Raw genomic sequence first — 18880 nt, 5'->3', positions numbered from 1 at the left:
TTCATTGACTTATTCTCTTGATTATTTCTTTCTGCATACTTTAGATGCCTCTAATGCATCTCACAAATTTTAGTATGCTTTATTTTCATTACCATTTAAAATTAGTAAAAATATCAGTTAAAATATTTGCTAATATTCCCTGTTAGTTTTCTTTTACTTATAGGTTATTTAGAAGTATGTTGCTTTATTTTCAAGTACTTGGGGATTTTTCCATTATATTTTTGTTACTAATTTCCATCTAATTCCATTTACCACAGAATATACTTTGTATGATTTCAGTCTTTTTAACTTTGCTGAGATTAATACAGCCTAATATACCATATACCTTGGTGAATATTCAATGCATACTTGAATATAGTGTTATTCTGCAATTGTTAGATTAAACATCCTAGAAATGTCAAATAAGTCAGGTTGATTGATAGCATTTTTCCAGTTTACTGATTTTCTGTCAATTTCTGAGAGGGGAGTGCTGAAATCGTCATCTATAATTGTGTATTTATCTTTCTCTCTTCAGTTCTGTTAGTTTTTGCTTCATGCATTTTCAAGCACTGTTACTAGCTATGTACATATGTAGGATGTTATATCTTCTACATGTTTGACCCCCCTTATCATTATGAAATATGCCTCTTTACATAATATTCCTTGTCCTGCATTCTACTTTGACTGATATTAATAGAGCCATTCTAGCTTTTTCATAATTTGTGTTTGCAAGGTAAGACGTTTTCTATTAAAATTTTTTTAACCTACCTGTGTCCTTAAATTTAATGTGCACTGCTTATAAACAGAATATAGTTGTCTCACTTTTTATTCAATCTAACAATTTCTGTCTTTCTGTTGGAGTGTTTAGTCCATTTCCATTTAATGTAATTATTCTGATGTGTTTGAGTTTAAGGCTACCAATTTATTTGTTTTCAATCTGTCCCATCTGCTCTGTTTAGTTCTCCTCTATTTTGGATTGAATATATTTTTAGTGCCCCATTAATTTCCTCAATTTGTTGATTAGCAATTTGTTGATTAGCTATATTTGTCGATTAGTTGTTCTTTTACTTTTTTCTATGGTTGTCCTAGAGTTTGCAATATGAATCTTTAACTTCTAACAATTTAACCCTGAATAAATATTAGAATATCTTCTGGATAAGAACCTCATAAAAGTATACTACCATCTCTGTGTTATTATTGTCACATATTTTACTTCTACATTGTTATTTTTGCTTTCAACAATCAAATACTTTGAAAGAATTTATGATATGAATAAAGAACCTTTAAGATTTACTTATTAATTTACCATTACTTGTCCTCTTCATTCTCTCATTTAGATCCAAATTTCTATCTGGCACATTTTTTTCAGCCTGAATAACTTCCTTTAATATTTTTGTAGTGCAGGTTTGCTGGTAACGAATTCTCTCAACTTTTTAGTCTGAAAATGTTCTTATTTTGCTCCAGTTTTTGAAGAATATTTTCACTAGATAAAGAATTCTAAGTTGACAGGTTTAAACATTTTTTTTCCCCAGCACTATTTCATTGTCTTCCTACTTTCATTGCTTCTGATGGAAAGCTGGTGATATATTTTATCATTGTTCTCTTGTGTATAATTGATTTTTTCTCTTCTTGCTGCTTGTTAAGATTTTATCATTGATTTTTAGCAATTTAATTATGACATACCATGGTGTGATCTTTGTGGTTTCTTTGTGTTTTTGTTTTCTTTTTTTTTTTTTAGTTATGATATACCATGGTGTGATTTTGGTGTGGCTTTTGTGTGTTTCTCAGCTCATAGTTTGTTGCGCTTACTGGATCTATGGGTATATTTTTCAAAGTTTGAAAAATTTCAACCATGATTTCTATAAAGTTTCTCCTGCTCAATCTCTTTTTGCTCTCCTTATAGTACTACAATTACACATATATTAGACTGACAGATACTGTTTCACAGGCCATTCAGACTATGTTCATTTTTTTCCCCAGGCTTTCCCCCTCTCTCTGTGCTTCAGTTTGAAGAGTTTCTATATTCTTGACTTCAATTTTACTGATATTCCCCAGTGTTTAACTTAGTGTTACGTCTATCCAGTGAAACTTTCATTTCAACATTGTATTTTTCCAAATTTCTTTTCATAGTTTCCTTTTTCCATTGGGGTTTCTTAATTTGCTCCCTCATTATGTTCAAAATTTCCTTTAAATCCTCTAATATATTTATAATAGTTATTTTAAGGCCCTTGAATTTTCATTCTGTGATTTTTCTCCTGGTTATGGATCATGTTTACCCAGTTCGCCTATCTAGTATCCGTTTTTAAAAAATTGTATGCTGGACGTTATGGCTACTATGTTTTTGGGCTTTTGGATTTTGTTGTTTTTCTTAAAAGAGTCCTAAACATGTTCCAGGTGGAAGTTAATTTGCAGATCATCTTGATCTTTTGATGTGAGTTTTTATATTTGTTAGGTCAGGTCTAAGGTGACCTTTTCTCCAGGACTAGATAAGCTCCATTTCTAAGTAATATTGTCTTTCTGGAGTTTCTCCTGCATGTGTTCAGTGATACCTCTTCACTCTGGCCAGAACTTGAATATCTCCTAGCCCTGTGTGTCACAGCTGCTTAGTAGGTGTTCTTTCCCCAGGGGCTGGTCTGTGATTACTTCATGGGGTCCTACTGTAAGCATGCACAAAGGTTCAAGAAGGCCCTGATACATATTTCTGAAGCTCCTCTCAGATACACTAACCTACAAATTCTGGCTACCTCAGTCTCAGTCATCCTTAACTCTGATCTCTGTCTCTATTCAGCAAGATGCCATGCTCTGTCTGGGCTCCCATCTCTGCACTGCAGTCCAGAATGGGCCTTCAGAAAGCTTGGGAATATAGGACTCATCTCATTTGTTTCTCTCTTTTAAAAGTATGTTGCCTGCTATCCAAATGGTTGAAAAGTCTTACTTCAAATATTTTTTCCAGTTTTATATTTGTTTACAGTAGGAAGGACAGTTTGATACCAGATATTCTGTCATGGTCAGAAACAGCAATCTAAGCAGTCATTTAAGCTCCTGCAGGATATTTCCCTTGTTGGTAGCACATCTACTTTGCCAATTTCCAGCCCTAGATTAATTCAGTGCCATTTTCTCCCTTTTTTTCACTGATTTAAATCCTGAAGTATCTTTTTTTTTTTTGAAGTATCTTTTATATCTGTTCTCCTCTTCTACTTCTTTGTTGCTACACTAATTCAGGCTAATATGACTCACCTGGACTTTGCACAGCCTTTTAATTGGTCTCTCTGCCTCTAGCTCTTTTTATTCTGACATTGTACTCATTTTCTAGAATACAGATGATATTGTGAAACTTCTCCACGTTAAAATTTAAAAAGAAATCTCTAATGGACTAAAAATTTAAATTTCTTATCATGGCTTTCAAGGCCCTTCATGGTTTCATCTAGTCTTCTTTTCCAGCATTGTGATTCTGTACATTCCCATTATACAACCCAGTTAAGGAATCAAACGTGACATGAACTTCCATGCTTTTATTTGTGTGTATTCACAATTTAGCACAAATACCTCCACTTATAACAAGCTCCAACTTGGCTAGAAAAGTCTGATATTTTCCTTTAGCAGCATTTGTTTCCTAAGACTAGTTTGGTGTTAACCACTGCCCATCATCATTAACTTGTTTATATGTTTGCCTCCTTTGCCTATTATAATCTCATGGATGAGAAGACTGTGCACCATTCACCTTTGGATTCACATCTTTTGGCACAGACCTTGGCCTACAGCAGGGGCTCAAAAGGTATTTGTTAATTGAAATAAACTGCAAGTTCAGATGTTTATTATGATAACATATTCACAAATTAATAAACATGGATTCAGGTCAAGAGAAAATAGTAAAATGATAACAATATCAACTAACACTAACTAAGCACTTACTATGAGCTTGGCACTACTCTAAGTAATAACTCATTTAATAGTAACAACTCCTCTATGAAGTAGGTTCTATAATTCTCACGACCTAACCAATGAGGAAACTGAAGCACACAGAGATAACTGACTTGCCCAAGGGCCCACAGACAGGAAGTGACAGCTAGGTTTCAAACCCCTACAATCTAGCTCTCAAGGCCACATTTTACCTCTAACACTACTCTGCCTGTTCAAGTGATTTGAAAATAGGGTGACCTAAAGCTGGGTAATCATTCATTTTCCAGAACAAATATTTTTATGTAGTTGTCCCTATTTCACAAAACCATTCAGGGTCAGCAGAGAAAAGCATGAAACTGCTCCTTTTCCCAAATCTCTTCAACACCCACATTAGACAGGTGAGTAGAGAGAGTGAAAAACAAGTATTATTAAATGATATGCACATGAAAACATGTACAAACCCTCAAATAAGTACCACAGACACTACAGTGGATTCTAGGTTAGAATGACTTCATTGAGAGACATTCTCTAATTATGTCTTAAATATACATCTAAAAAAATCTGCCTCCTCCATTCTCTGTTCATTCAATGGCACTTAAGAAATTAAATACTGTTAAGAACCAAAAATTTCCAAATCATTGGCTCTATGGGAAAAATGATCTTTGAGGGGAAACTTTAAAAACACTATGCCACACTTTCAGTTTGTAATAAAATCTATAACATATTCCGTCAGAGTTGTGGTTCAAGAAAGTACAACTCCTAAAGAGTAATTCTATCTATCTAAATGACAAACACTGGGTATTTAAGTGGAAAAGGTTACTAAAAGAATTTGGCATTGTAATTTATCATACTACTTTGTTATATCTCCAATGAAAGATTCATTCTCAGCAATATCTCATACCTGAACTTCCTATTCAAATGGAATTAAATTCACTGGACATTAATACATACTCTGGTGGCAAGACATTGATGTTCATCTGATACCATCACCAACTAACTGAAATTATATTAAAGAAGTAGTAAGATTGATTTCAGTGAGTCTTGACTAAGTGGCTACTGCCCCCACTGTTTAATATGATGGCTATTAAGTTTTAAAACTGTTCTTGTCATTGAAAACCTAAATTAAAAGTATAAATTTTTATAATTTATATGTTAAAATGAATCCATCATAATTAAGAATAACATGAAAAATAAAATTTTTTATTTGCAAGGTTGAACATTCTATGGTAACTAGAACAGTAAGTGGCCTCTAAGTAAATATTCATGTTGGTGTGGCTATAAAAATATTAACTTTATTTGCTGCCTCTGGTTATGTGAAGGCTTTAGCTAAAGAACCAAGGCAAAGTGAACCATCTGGCAATTATCCTCTAAATCAGGGGTTGCAAACTATATGCCTAGAGGGCCATGGCAGGTCACTTAAATGAGTGAAGCAGGAAGGGTCTGACTGCACCCACATCCTTATGAGTGGAGAGGACTGAACTTCACAGGAGAGCTTAAAGCTCCATTAAAAGTGTGCAGTTGCCACTCTGTTCTAGCAGACTGCTTGCTGTGCAAGAAAGCAGACTCAATGTTAACTTCTGATTTTTTTTAAAAAAGCGGTCAGAAATTTTATGTGAAATCTCCTGATTTACAAATGTTAGCTGAAGTGCTTTTAAAATACTGTATTTTGAGGTTTATCACCAAAATATCTATGGCTCTTAAAAAGTAGAACGAAGTGAAGAGTGCTTTGGCAAAAAGCAGAGAACTGAGGCCAACATCACACCAACACCAGGGAGGACCCCAGGCATGGCATTTTAAATGGGTGGAGGGCTCTCTGTCACTTTGCTGCTCTCTCTAGAAATTTCCCTTAAACAAGACTCAGCTTTAATTCAATAAGGGCTCATTTGGAATAGACTATGTTAGCAATGGAAAGGAAAGACCCTCCCTCTGCTGCTGTAGCATCTCCTGGATTGGGAGGAAAGTGAGGGGAAATGAGAGCAAGTATTAAAACCGAGTTTCTTAATATTTGCTTGAGTACTCCTGGACATTTATGGAATAGGCAGGCACATTTAGAAAGCTTATACAATTTGTCCATGATAAACTCATTCTTTTATCTCCCAAGTCAGGAGGCACATTAAGACTTGTCAATTTGTTCAACAAACATTTATTGAGCACTTACTATTTGCCATGTACATAGGGACTAGGGATAAAAACCAAATGAGTTATGCTTACAGCCTAAAAGGGGAGACAGGTAAGTAAACAGATGATTAAAGTGCAGGGTGAAGAAGTGTTATAAGAATTATGAATTTGTGAATGGTAATGATGCGCTGTACCGAAAATGTCTAATCAATCAGCAGAGGGGAAATCATGGAGGGTGTCCTGGAAGAAGTAGCACCTAAAGAGCAAATAGGAGATATAATCCTTATTTAAAGCTTGGTCCATGCCAGGCATTGTTCTAAAAGCCTTATGTTTATTAACTCATGTAAATTCCCACAACAACCTTAGTAGTATGCATACCTCATATTATCTGCATTTTATAAATGAGGAAAATGAACACAGGAACTTGCACAGGGTCACATAACTAGTAAGTGTCAGAACTCAGATGCCATGCTCTTAACTCCTATGTATTATTTACATGTTTATATTTCACAAAATGTAGAATAATTAGGACATACTATAAGTAGTTATGATTTGATGATTTCATTGGGATGGGAACACTATAGAAACAAATATCTTGTCTTTGCTTAGGACTGCCTTGAATTACGTGAGCAATTTTTCTAGATTCAAGACAAGTTCTAGATATTTTGCTTTTCAAAATTTAGCATGAGCTGAAGTCACCTAAGATATAGACACCAGTTTGATTTTTTCACATTAAGATTTTTTTTATAAACAACTACATGTAATTTTCATGCCTGCATCTCCTTTCTTTTATATTTTCTATTGAGCTGTCTCACTGGGGATGAGAAGATGAGGTAGATAGATGAGCTAAGACACACTGCCCCACAGGGCCTATTACGGCAATTTTCTTTTTAGTTTAAATAGTACATTTCTTGTGTCATTAGACACCTGGCACTGCTAGCACATATTCCTCTTAAAGACTCATTTATTAAATATGAAAGATTGTTCAATGAAGTTTACTTCCTATCTCAGCAAGATATTTGTGTGGTTTACTTTTAACAGACAATATTTTTTTTTCAAATATTGTATTCCCACAAATGCCACTGGATGAAGGGTACACTGTGTGTGTGTGTGTGTGTGTGTGTGTGTGAAGATTATAGCCATGTACAGAATGATCAGTTCAGATTTTAATATGATATCCAGAAACTTCAGAGTTAGTTAACTGACAAGGGTGACTGAACTCACAAAAGCAAGGTAATGAAAAACCTGATTTATTAACCACACACTGAATAGTGTATTAGTCTCATATATGGTTTAACTCTTGGAAACCACCTAACAATGAACTCTAAACAATCTTAGATGAATAAGGAAATCATACCTAAATATAAGAGGATGAATATAATTTCATTTGTAAGGCACTAATGCACTTCCTTAACGTCTTAAATGATTTAACTTTCATAATTGAAGTATTTGCATTTAATCTTTGTGCATTTATGAGTGTTTAGTACATAATGAATTAAAATAATTCTACTGCAAACAGAAACCATCAATTTATTCCAAAATCCAGCACCTATCTGTTACTGGGCTCAATCTCCAGGTTTTCCAGACGTAAAACCTCAAAGTTATCTTTGATTCCTCCCCTCTATTTATATCTACTTGAACATGAAGCCCAGTGGATCAGCCTACTGAAAGCAATGGTCAGGATGCTTTCATGTCTCCATCTTCCATTCGCACAGCCCACTGTCCTGACTCCTTCCTCATACACCAAAACTTGTCAATGAAGTTACTAATGGCCTCCTGATTGCCACATCCCAAATACTTTCACATCTTGACATTTTCTCTTACCAAAACTTCCTTGGTTTCCACCACATTTTACTTTGCTTCATGATTCACATCACTTTCTCATTGTTGCCCTGTCTCCTTCGTGGATTCTTCTTCCTTTGCCTATCCTTTTTCTTGGGTAGGCCCTTGCATTTCCTCCTCTAGCCTCTTTTGTTGTTGTTGTTGCCATTCTTACTCTCTCTGCAGGCAGGCAATTTCATCATTCTCATGACTTTAAGTGCCACCTGTATGCTGAAGAAGCCCAAATATCCAGCTTATACCTCTCTCTAGGACTCTAACATATATGTACCCCCCAAATTCTCAATCTGAATGTCTCAGACTCTTTTATCAACATTTCCATCTTCCCTTTCTAACCTTGCTCTTTCTCCTGGATTTCTACGTATTGATTCTGTCACCAGTCATCCAAAGTAGAAAGTCAACTGAGAGTCATCCTTGACTTTTCCTTCTTCTTCATTTCTGACATCTAATTAATCTTCAATTAAAATTTTTAGTTATTTTTCAACTCTTGTTTCCTCATCTCCACTCTGATTTCTATTTTCCAACTTTAGGACTCATCTCTCTTACACCTATATCATTCATCTACTCATCCATCCACTTACATAATTATTGAGTGCCTAGGAGGAGCCAGGTACTGCTCTAGGCACTGGGGATACGAGAGTGACAAAATGACACAAAACCCCTCTTACCTTCTTGTGACAATTGCACTGACTTTCTAACTGGTCCTGCTGGCCTCCAGTCTCATCTTTCCCACCCATCCTCCAAAGCGATGTTCTATCTAAAATGCAAATCTGACCATGCCCCCCTGCTGCAAGCCCTTCAAAAGCTCCCTATCACCTATGAGATAAAAGTCCAGGCTCCCTGGCTTCAAATATAAGGCCTACCAGGAGGTTGCCCTGTTTTCTTCTCCAGCCTTACTACTTCCCTACTATTCTGGTCTCTCTTCAGCAACACTGGATTATTGGACGTGCCTACACATCTCATGCAGCTACTCTTAATGCTACTCTTTCTGTTCTAGGAATACCACCCCCACTTGAACTGGTTAGTGCCTTCTCTCTTCTTCTAATCTTTCAAGGCCCAGCTCAGGCAACCCCTTCTTCAGAAGCCCTTCTCTGATCACTCCCCTGGTGCTCCACAGTTCACTGTGGGTCCTGCTCTTACAGCATGTACCACATGATATGGAAAAGGTCTGTTTAAATATGTCTTAGCTCATTGGACCATAAGCTTCTGATGTTACCTTACATCCATTCCTCTACTGCTACTGCCCTAGTCCTCATTAACCCTAATCTGGAGTACTGCAAATGTTCTCTCCATCTCCATTTTCCAGCCCCTCTAAGCCATTCCAAATGTCACTACCAGATTAATCTTCCCAAAGCACAGAACTGACTGTATGTTCCTCTCCAAACCAAAAGCTTTAATGGCTTCCTTTTCTCTGCTAAAGTGGCTCCCAAAGAGTGGAATATGCACCATTTGTGAAATGGTTTTAGATGGTACATGGGCATGGCATTAAATGACTACAGATCACAGAATAAAAATTTCCCTCCATCAGTTTTCTTTCAATCCTAATTACGCCCAAGAAAAAGCCTGAACATGTATCTAACTCTTGATAAACTATTGTTAATAAAGAGCAGGCCTCAGGACAGAACCCTAAACAGGAAAACAGTACTTAGCTAGACTTTAAAATACTGTTTTGTTTTCAGTATCTTTATTGTTACGGTTAATTTTTATTTCCGGAAAGTTATACTGGTTTTCCATTTATAAGTGTGATATAAAGTTTTTTTAAAAAAATAAATTTATTTAAGTCAAAAAAGGCTGAGTTGGTTTAAAGGAGAGTATTATGTACATACTGGAACAGGTAGTACACAAACATGGTAAAGTCATGAGAGTAGTAATGAAATGACTAACATTTGAGAAACACTAGTCAGTCGTATCAGGCCCAAACTTACTAGTCTGTAACCTACTGCTTACCTACTTATATATTATGCTGCTTTAGGTCGCAGAGGTTACACAAATCTCCCAACCTATATCAAGCTCTTGGATTATAGAACTGAGGTTTCCTTAAGGCTATTTTAAAAAATCTGGCAACAATGATGAAACATTCTCTGTTCTCCAAATATGTGCTACTTTCCAGCCTCTATGCTTCTACTCATGCTGTTCCTTCTGCTTGGAATGCTCGGTTTTTCATTTCTACCTGTCGAAATTCTACAGTCCTTCAAAGTCCATGCCAAGTGCAATCTCCTTCATGAAGCCTTTCCTTGTCCTGCAGTCAGATGGATTTCTTTCCCTTTCACTGTACCAATAGCACTTACTCTCTCTACTGTGCTGCCAATCACAGTATTCTAGATAGTCAAACAATTATATTCTCCCACCTAGTAGATCTTAAGCTCTTTCACTGGAAGGAAAAGAAGAGTATACATTTCTATTCATTTTTAATACCACCATGGAACTTAACAGAATGTCTCATACACAGAGTAGGCCCAGAATTAATATTTGCTGAAATAAATTTAATATTTTAAGCAATATTCATGACACTTACGATTTTGCGTTTGATCATGAAGAGTGGGATTTTTGCATGAAGAGGGGTTGAGGACAGTTCCTTATGGACTGTTGATAAATACAATCTTCTTTTTATGTTCCTTAAATCAGTAATTCTGAAAAAAGAGAGAGGAGAGAAGAGAAGATTCCCATCAATATAATAACCACACTTCTTTGGATAATCATCAAAATAATATAATTTATTATATAGGCCCTTTCCAACAGGGAGATCAAACACAGAATTTAAAAATTGCCTTTTTCTTTGAAGAAGTAATATAATTTCTTCCTTAAGTTCAAAGTGTTCACAAGCCTGAGTGTATAAATTCACTTAATATGCTAATTTATTTCAGTACTCTACCCTATATTTCCAGTCTTCCAGCCTATGAAAAAATTCAATTTGTATGAACTGAGAAACTGCTAGCCTTTAATAACCATGCTTGTTCCAGCTCCTTAAGCTTGTGTTATCTTGGGACATACTGTCACCTACTAAATAGGAAAACATTATGGGTTTCTTTCTCTAAAAATGCACCTGTCATTTTATATACGCTCTTAGTCTGCTTATAGACAGACACAAAACGCTGACTGTCGGTTTCACTTTCCAAGCACATATCTTCGAACCAGAAATATAATACACAAGTTTATTGCTCACTACTCAGGTCAACCTGCAGTGATTCCAAGGACACTGAATTTGAACATCTTTAATAGATTTAGACCACAGCCATGATCACAAAGATTAGGTTTGCTTCAAATTGATAGAGGCTCATTTTTATGTTCTGCTTCCTTTAGGTCTCAGAGGTAACACAAAAGGCTTAAAATCTCCAAACCTGTCTCAGGCTGCTATATTGAAGAATTGATGCTTCCTTAAAAACTGTCTTTTTATTGGAGAATAGTGATATTTCCCCCATTTTTTAGCAACTTTGTCTAGGTGTACTAATTGCTAATATTCTACAATTAGTAATTCCTCAAGAAGACATTTCATTCAAATATGCTGCTACCAATATTTACAGTGTAATTAACTATAGTGTAAATCAACACAGCCTTCTCCAGAGCTCTTCCTTGCCTATTTGCACTTTTCTAATCTCATTATTTCTTTCCTCTAAAATACTAATACATATTTTTTCTGTAGAAAAACTATCATTGAACAATGTTAAGAGTAAGTACAGCAAAAATTAGGTGACATGATTTCAAATATGCCCCAGACCTAAAAATTCTACCCTGCCTTTACTAAACAATATCATAAAAAAAAAAAAAAGGTTCTGATGAACCTAGGAGCAGGACAGGAATAAAGACGCAGACGTAGAGAATGGACTTGAAGACATGGGGAGGGGGAAGGGTAAGCTAGGATGAAGTGAGAGAGTAGCATTGACATATATACACTACCAAATGTAAAATAGATAGCTAGTGGGAAGCAGCCGCATAGCACAGGGAGACCAGCTCGGTGCTTTGTGACCACCTAGAGGGGTGGCATAGGGAGGGTGGGAGGGAGACGCAAGAAGGAGGAGCTATGGGGATATACATATACATATAGCTGATTCACTTTGCTATACAGCAGCAACTAACACAACATTGTAAAGCAGTTATACTCCAATAAAGATGTTGGAAAAAAAAAAAGCAATAAAGCCTTTCAATCCATGGTCAGATGTAAGGTTTAAAGTGCAAAAGTGTTAACACTACTGAAGTTTTACACTTACATGTATAAGTAAATATAGAATATTTGCCCTAAGGTAGTGTCTTCAAAGTGGGATGAGCACATGGGAGAGGAGGAAAATATTAGAACCACCTTTCATACCATCCTTTTAAGATGTTGTATTTGTGTATGTTTCATTACATATACAGTACAGCAACATATTTATATATATTTGAAATAAATAAATGTACCCATGTGGTTAGTGTGCTCAAACATTTTACCAATAGGATTCAGGATCAAATATGTCTGGAAGGTATTGTCATAAGGGATGCTATTAAGTCGCTTCTATAAGAAGTTCTGATTAGGAAATAAAAGGAAAGACTATATAGCGATTCTGGAAAGTAAAAGAGAACAAAAAATTCCCTTGCATCAAACAAAATGTTTGATTGCAACAACCAAAAACTTACGTGAGACACAGTTTTGTTAAGGTTTGCTGTGCTTGGAGGGATAAGACTATGTCATTTTCATTTGAATTGGTAAGGCCTGAACTCCAAACAGAGGAACATCTGAGTATAGTCCCATTTTATCAACACATGGAACAATAGGAACATTCATTCTTTCATTCATTCATTCACTCACATATTCAACAAATACTCCCTGAGCCAAGCAACACCCTGGGAATATATCGGGGAATACAACAGTGAAAAGGTCAAGGTCTCCACCCTCCAAGAGCTTTTATTCTAGTGGAAAAGGCAGGTGAATAAAGTATAAAGAGACAAAATAAATGCACGTTATCCTAAATGCAATGAAGGAAACAAAAAAGAGATTGAACTAGAAAATAACAAGAAATGAACTACTTCAGACAGTAAAGCCAGCAGGGCTAGGAATTAATAGGTAAGGGAGGGACATGAGGTAGAAAGGAGAGGTAAGAGCCAAATCACGCAGGGCCTTTATACTAAGGTAAGGGGTTTATAAATTTATTGTGCACAATAGGAAGCTTTAAGAGGGTCAACATTCTACCATGCATGATGAATGGATATCATAAAAATAAACAGATGTGGTCTCTTTTATTTATTGGGGTAAGATATGAGTAACTGAAATGTACAGATTTTAGTGTTCAATCTCATGTATTTTGGTAAATGTGTATACCCATGTAATCACCACTCCAAATAAAACATAAAACATTTCCATTACCCTAGAAAAGTTCCCTCCTGGTCCCTTTTAGTCAGTTCTCACTCCTGATTTTATCACCATAGATGAATTTTGTCTGTTCGTGAACTTCTTATAAATGGACTGAGGTAGAATATACTCTTTTGTGACTGGCTTCTTTCACTTAACATGAAGTGTTTGAGAGTCATCCACATTGTAGTATGAGTCAATAGTTCTTTTTTTAAATTGCTGAGTCTTGTATGGCAATACAACAATTTATTTATTCATTCTCCTGTTGATGAACATTTGTTTCCAGTATTGGTTTTTTATGAATAAAGCCTGTGTGACTATCTATGCTTGAAGAGTCTTCTTGTGGACATGTCTTTTCATTCTCTTGAAAAGCAGGAATGGGATTTCTGGGTCATTGGGGAAGATATATGTATAACTTTATAGAAACAGTTCTCCAAAGTGATTGCAGTGGTTTCACATCCTCACCAAGTTTTGGTGCTATCAGACTTTAATGTTAGCCAATTCTAGTGGGTATGAAATAGATACCACTGTGATTTTATTTGCATTTCTCTTATGAATAATGACATTGAACGCTTTTATATGTGTTTACTGGTATGTCTTGCAAAATATCTGTTAAGTCTTTTACTCAGTTCTTATTGGTTGTTTCCTTACTATAATTCTAAGAGTTCTTTACATATTTTAGATACACATCCTTTGTCAGATATATCTATATCTATATCTATAGCTATACATCTATAGTGAGTATTTTCTTGCCTGTTATCTTAATGGTATATTTTAAAAACTTTTTATTTGGAAATAATCTCTAAGCTAGAGGAAAGTATCAAGAATAGCAAACAGAAGACTCTTATATGCTTTATCTAGATTAGCTTATTGCTTAATGATGACTTTTAATTAGCAGAAGTTTTTAATTTTCATGATGTCCAGTTGATCATTATTTATAGTAGTGCTTTCTGTCTTAAAAAATCCTCACCTAGTCCAAAGTTGCAAAAGTACTTTCCTTTGTTTCCGTCCAGATCTTTATAGCTTTAGTTTTTACATTTACATCTACGATCCATCCCACATCAAGTACTTTATATTGTGTGAGGTACTGGGTGTGGTTCCTTTCTTTCTGTATGTTTATCCAGTTGTCCCAGCACCATTTATTAAAGACTCTCCTTTAGTCACTGAAATGCCTTGGTACTCTGTTGAAACTCAATTGACTATAAATGTGTGTGGTGTGTATGTGTGTGTGTGTGTGTGTGTGTGTGCATGTGTTTGTCTATTTCTGGACTCTCTATTGATCCATTTGTTTCATTTATCCATTCTTGCACCAATGTTATACTGCTTTGATTACTGTAGATTCACAGTAAGTCTTAAAACTAGGTAAAGAAACTCTTCAACTTGGTTTTGTTCAAGGCTTTTTTGGCCCTTGCTTTTCCATATAAATTTTAGGATCCACTTACCATTCTCTGTTAAAAAAAAAGCTGTTGAGAGTTTAACTTGGATTGTGTTGAATCCATAGATCAATTTAAGGAGAACTATATTGAGTCTTTCAATCTACTTACATGATATATCTCTCCATTTATTTAGGCCTTGTTTAATTTGTTTCACAATGTTTCATAGTTTTCATTTTAGAAGTCTTGTATATGTTTTGTTAAATTTATTTCTATGTATTTTATTTTTTGACATGACAAAATAAATTTTAAAATTTCATTTACCAGTTGAATGCTACTAGTATATAGAAATGCCATTGATTTTTGGTACATAGACCTTGTTTCCTGTGACCTTACTTAATTCACTCGTGAGTTCTAGTAACTGTTTAATAGATTCCTGAGAATTTTCTACATATACAATCATGTCTTCAGTAAATAAAGACTTTTACTTTTGCTTTTTTCAATTCTTATACCTTTTATTTATTTTTTCTTACATTACTTCCCTGGTTAGGACCTCCAGCATATACTAAACAGAAGTGATGAGAGTAGAAAATCTTGCCTTGTTCCTGATCATAGGGGGAAAGTGTTCACTATGTTTCTATTAAATATGATATTAGATGTAGGTTTCTTTTTTCAGAGGAAGTTCTCTTCTATTTCTAGCTTTTTGAGAATTTTTTTTTAATCATGAAAAGGTGTAGAATTCTGTCAAATGCTTTTTCTGCATTGATTGAGATGATCCTATTGTTTTTCTCCTTTATTCTTTCCATATTTTGAATTACATCAATTGATTTTCAAATGTGAAACCAACCTTGTATTCTTGGTGTATATTTCAATTGTGCTAGCATTTTTGTTGAGGATTTTTATACCTATGTTCATGAGGGACGCTGGTGTATAATTTTCTTATAATATCTATGTCAGGTTTTGATAACAGAATTTAATCCCATAAAGTGATTTGGGAATTGTTTACTCCTCTATTGTCTAAAAATTTGTTTAAAATGCTGCTAAATATTCTTTACATATTAATAGAATTAATTTAAGTCTGAAGTTTTCTCCTTGGTAAGATTATGGTTTACACATTCAATTTAATAGATTTACATACAGGGCTATTCACATTTCTAATTTTTCTTGTTTCAGTTTTGATAAGCTGTGATTTTCATTTAAGGCTGCTGAGCTTATTGCCATAAATTCCCTTTATGTAGCATCAGTAGGATCTGTAGTGGTATCCCTTCTCTCATTCCTGACTCTGGTAATCTGTGACTTCTCTTTTTTTAAATTTATCAGTCCTGCTGTGGTTTACCAAGTTCATCCTTTTAAAGAAACAATTTTTGGCTTTGAAAAACTTGTCTATTCTTTGTTTTCAATTTTACTGATTCCTGATTTTATTTTTATTATTTCTTTCCTTCTACTTATTTTGGGTTTAATTTGTTCTTTTTTTCCCACTAGCTTCCTAGGATGGGAAGTTTGATCATTAATTTTAAACCTTCCTCTTTTCTCACACAAGCATTTACAACTACAAGCTTTCCTCTAAGCATTATGTTAGCTGCATCCCACAAATTCTGATTATGTTGCATTTTAACTTTTATTCAGTTTGAAATATTTTCTAATTTCCCATATGATTTTTCTTTGAATCTTGGATTACTTAGAAGTGTGCTATTCAATTTCCAAACAGTACCGTTTTTTCCTATATATTGCACTGCTATTGATTTTTAATTTAATTCCATTTTGGTCAGAAAACATACTTGGTAAAGTTTGCTTTTTATTAAGAAAAAAGTAATAAGACATTGTATGACCCAGCATATGACTGGTGAATGGTTTATATGCACTTGAATTTCTTTGATGCTAACATTTTAAAACTTTAAGCCATTAAAAACTACTTTCCCTTAAGTCTAATCAATACTGATCTATCATCTACTGCTCTTTAGGACATTTCTTCATATTTCTGGGCAATTATGGCACCTGAATCACAATTTTCCTCTTCTGTCATCATTCTGGGTGACTTCAAAGAGAACAAGTTTTAATCTAAACCTAAACCTCTTCCACAGTGACAACCAATATTTCTATTCCATTTTAGCGACTTAGATGAACAGTCCTACTCTGTAGCCAATCATCACCAGAAACTATTCAACTTTGAGGTCTTCTATTCAAATTTTCCTCCTGATTCATTAGTTCATTCAACTAACATTCAGTCAATGCCTTAGTGGCACAGTACAAGGTACTAGAGACATGGAAGTAGCTAAGACATGGAAATCATATTCTAGTGTGGGTGTAGGGGAAAATAACTATTCTTAAGTAGCTGTTTTTAGCACATTCCATAGACATTCTCTTATTAAATCTCACATCAATCCTTCACTGCAGGTAGTATGTTCACCCTCCATTTTGTAGATGACAAAACTAGACTCTAGAAACCAAGACAGCTTCTAGTCCATAGATACACAGCTAGTAAGTAGCAGAGACAGGTATTAGAACTTGTCTCTATAGAATCCATTGTCATTTCTGTGATAAAACTGTATGTCCACTACTATACCAGGCTGAAGCTCTTTCATTCATTTATGCTGAGTGACTACTATTTGTCAGACATGTGCTGACAGTGACAAGAGTGCGTGGTTTCTGCCCTTGCAGAACCACAGCCAAATATTTTCAATAGAATACTTGTTTATCAGATAAAAACCATGAATCCCCCTTTTTCACTCTTTTAGAACCGTTTTCTGTTCCATTCTGGATTCCAGTTCTGAATCTGATCTTCCAATAGGTAACAAACGTGTGCCTTCCAACCACTATACCACGTAAAGCCTCCTGAAAGGGTGATTTCAAAGTTTGCAAGACTGGAGTGTAATCTGTTGGAATGTGGTAATTCAACTAAAGAAAAAAATCTACAAAGTATCAGAAGGTTGTCTGCTCAGCACATAATCAGAACAAGTGACTTACACTACAGTATCTGATACGTACAGTCCCCAAAGGTATTATTATCATTATTAAATATCTATTATTTATTGGGCATTTTCTATATGCCAACACTGTATTAAGCACGCTCTATGCATTATCTCACTTAATCTTCCCACAGACCCTACAAGATATCTACTACTATTATTTCTACTTAACAATGAGGAAACTAAAGCTTAGTATGGTTAAGTGACTTTCCTAAAGTCACATATCTATCAGAGTACAGATTTAAACTCAAATCTAATTGATCCCAACATCTACATTGTTAACCACATGCTTACTTTCTTCTGGGGCAGGCACTGCCTATTAACATATCTATAGTAGCATAATCTTTGCTCCTGGGGAAAAATATTTAATACCTGATGGCTAAGACTCTTATCCTTCACTGTGTTTGGAAGAAAAGAGCCCAAATTTGCCTGTGTGTGTGTGTGTGTGTGTGTGTGCGTGTGCACATCTCTTTTCCATTGACAAATTCTTCCTTTAGATTTGTTAAAAAGAACCCTCAGATCCAAGAACTATTATCTTACAATTAAAAGCTCGGAGGCTAATCTTACTTTACTCATTTCCGTGTTCTTGCAGGTCACTTCACTGTCTCACCATAGGCCTCATATACTTACAATCCTCTCAGCTATTAGTGAGGACCACCGAGAACGACTGATTGCTTCCTATCCTTAACATTTAGGCTTCATCAATCCAATTAGCTGTCACATCCTGTTAAAGTCACTTCCGTAATAGTTTCACATCTGTTTCTTCCTTTGGCTTCTACAGCTACAATGCTAGTTCAGGTCACTTGTTGCTTTAAATATTCTCCCTTACTAGTCTCTCTACCTCTAATCTTTTATCTCTCAGTCCATTCTTCACGTGGACCAGCCATGGGGACTGAACATCACACTTTGGCTCCATTTCCTTCTTTGTCATCCTATAGTCTAAGGAATAAAGTCCAAAATAGAGCTCCTTATCTTGTTATTCAAGGACCTCCAAAATCTGACCCTCAGCCATTACTTCAATATCTCCTTTCACCATGTTCCTCTTCATGTCAGACATCATATAATAAGAGTACAAGATGCAAACCAGGGGGATTTCAGAGATATCAGGAGAGAATATCAGAATTGGGGTGGGAGAAAGAGTGGAGTTGCAGAATAAAGCTAGGGTTTGGTTGTTGGGAGTCTTAACATGAGATACCAAGAAGATCTCCGTAGGGGAGATACCAAGGCTGTAATTACAAACAGAAAAGGATGGGAAACGGAAGAGCAACATCTAAATCCCTACCATGTGCCAGAGCCTGTACATCATTTCATTGTTTTTCATTCAGTGTTATTTCATTTATTCCCCTCAACCGCTCTTTGAAATAGGAATTAATATTCACATCTTA

The 18880-nt window shown here is 35.2% G+C and overlaps 1 protein-coding gene across 19 annotated transcripts in view; it reads right to left on the bottom strand.

Moving 5' to 3' along the window:
* Positions 1 to 18880, bottom strand: part of CFAP20DC (CFAP20 domain containing) — a 271882-nt gene that overhangs the window by 168076 nt on the left and 84926 nt on the right. For all 19 annotated transcript variants that reach the window (XM_007192357.2, XM_007192356.2, XM_007192358.3 and 16 more), the window contains one exon: positions 10352 to 10466. In XM_007192357.2, coding sequence (XP_007192419.2) covers positions 10352 to 10466 — 115 coding nt within the window. The remainder of the gene's footprint in view (positions 1 to 10351; positions 10467 to 18880) is intronic.

The sequence above is a fragment of the Balaenoptera acutorostrata genome, chromosome 10 (assembly GCF_949987535.1).
Source record: "Balaenoptera acutorostrata chromosome 10, mBalAcu1.1, whole genome shotgun sequence".
In the NCBI taxonomy this organism is placed as follows: domain Eukaryota; kingdom Metazoa; phylum Chordata; class Mammalia; order Artiodactyla; family Balaenopteridae; genus Balaenoptera; species Balaenoptera acutorostrata.
The sequence above is the reverse complement of the archived record's forward strand: the minus strand, read 5'-3'. Positions and strand labels throughout refer to the sequence as shown.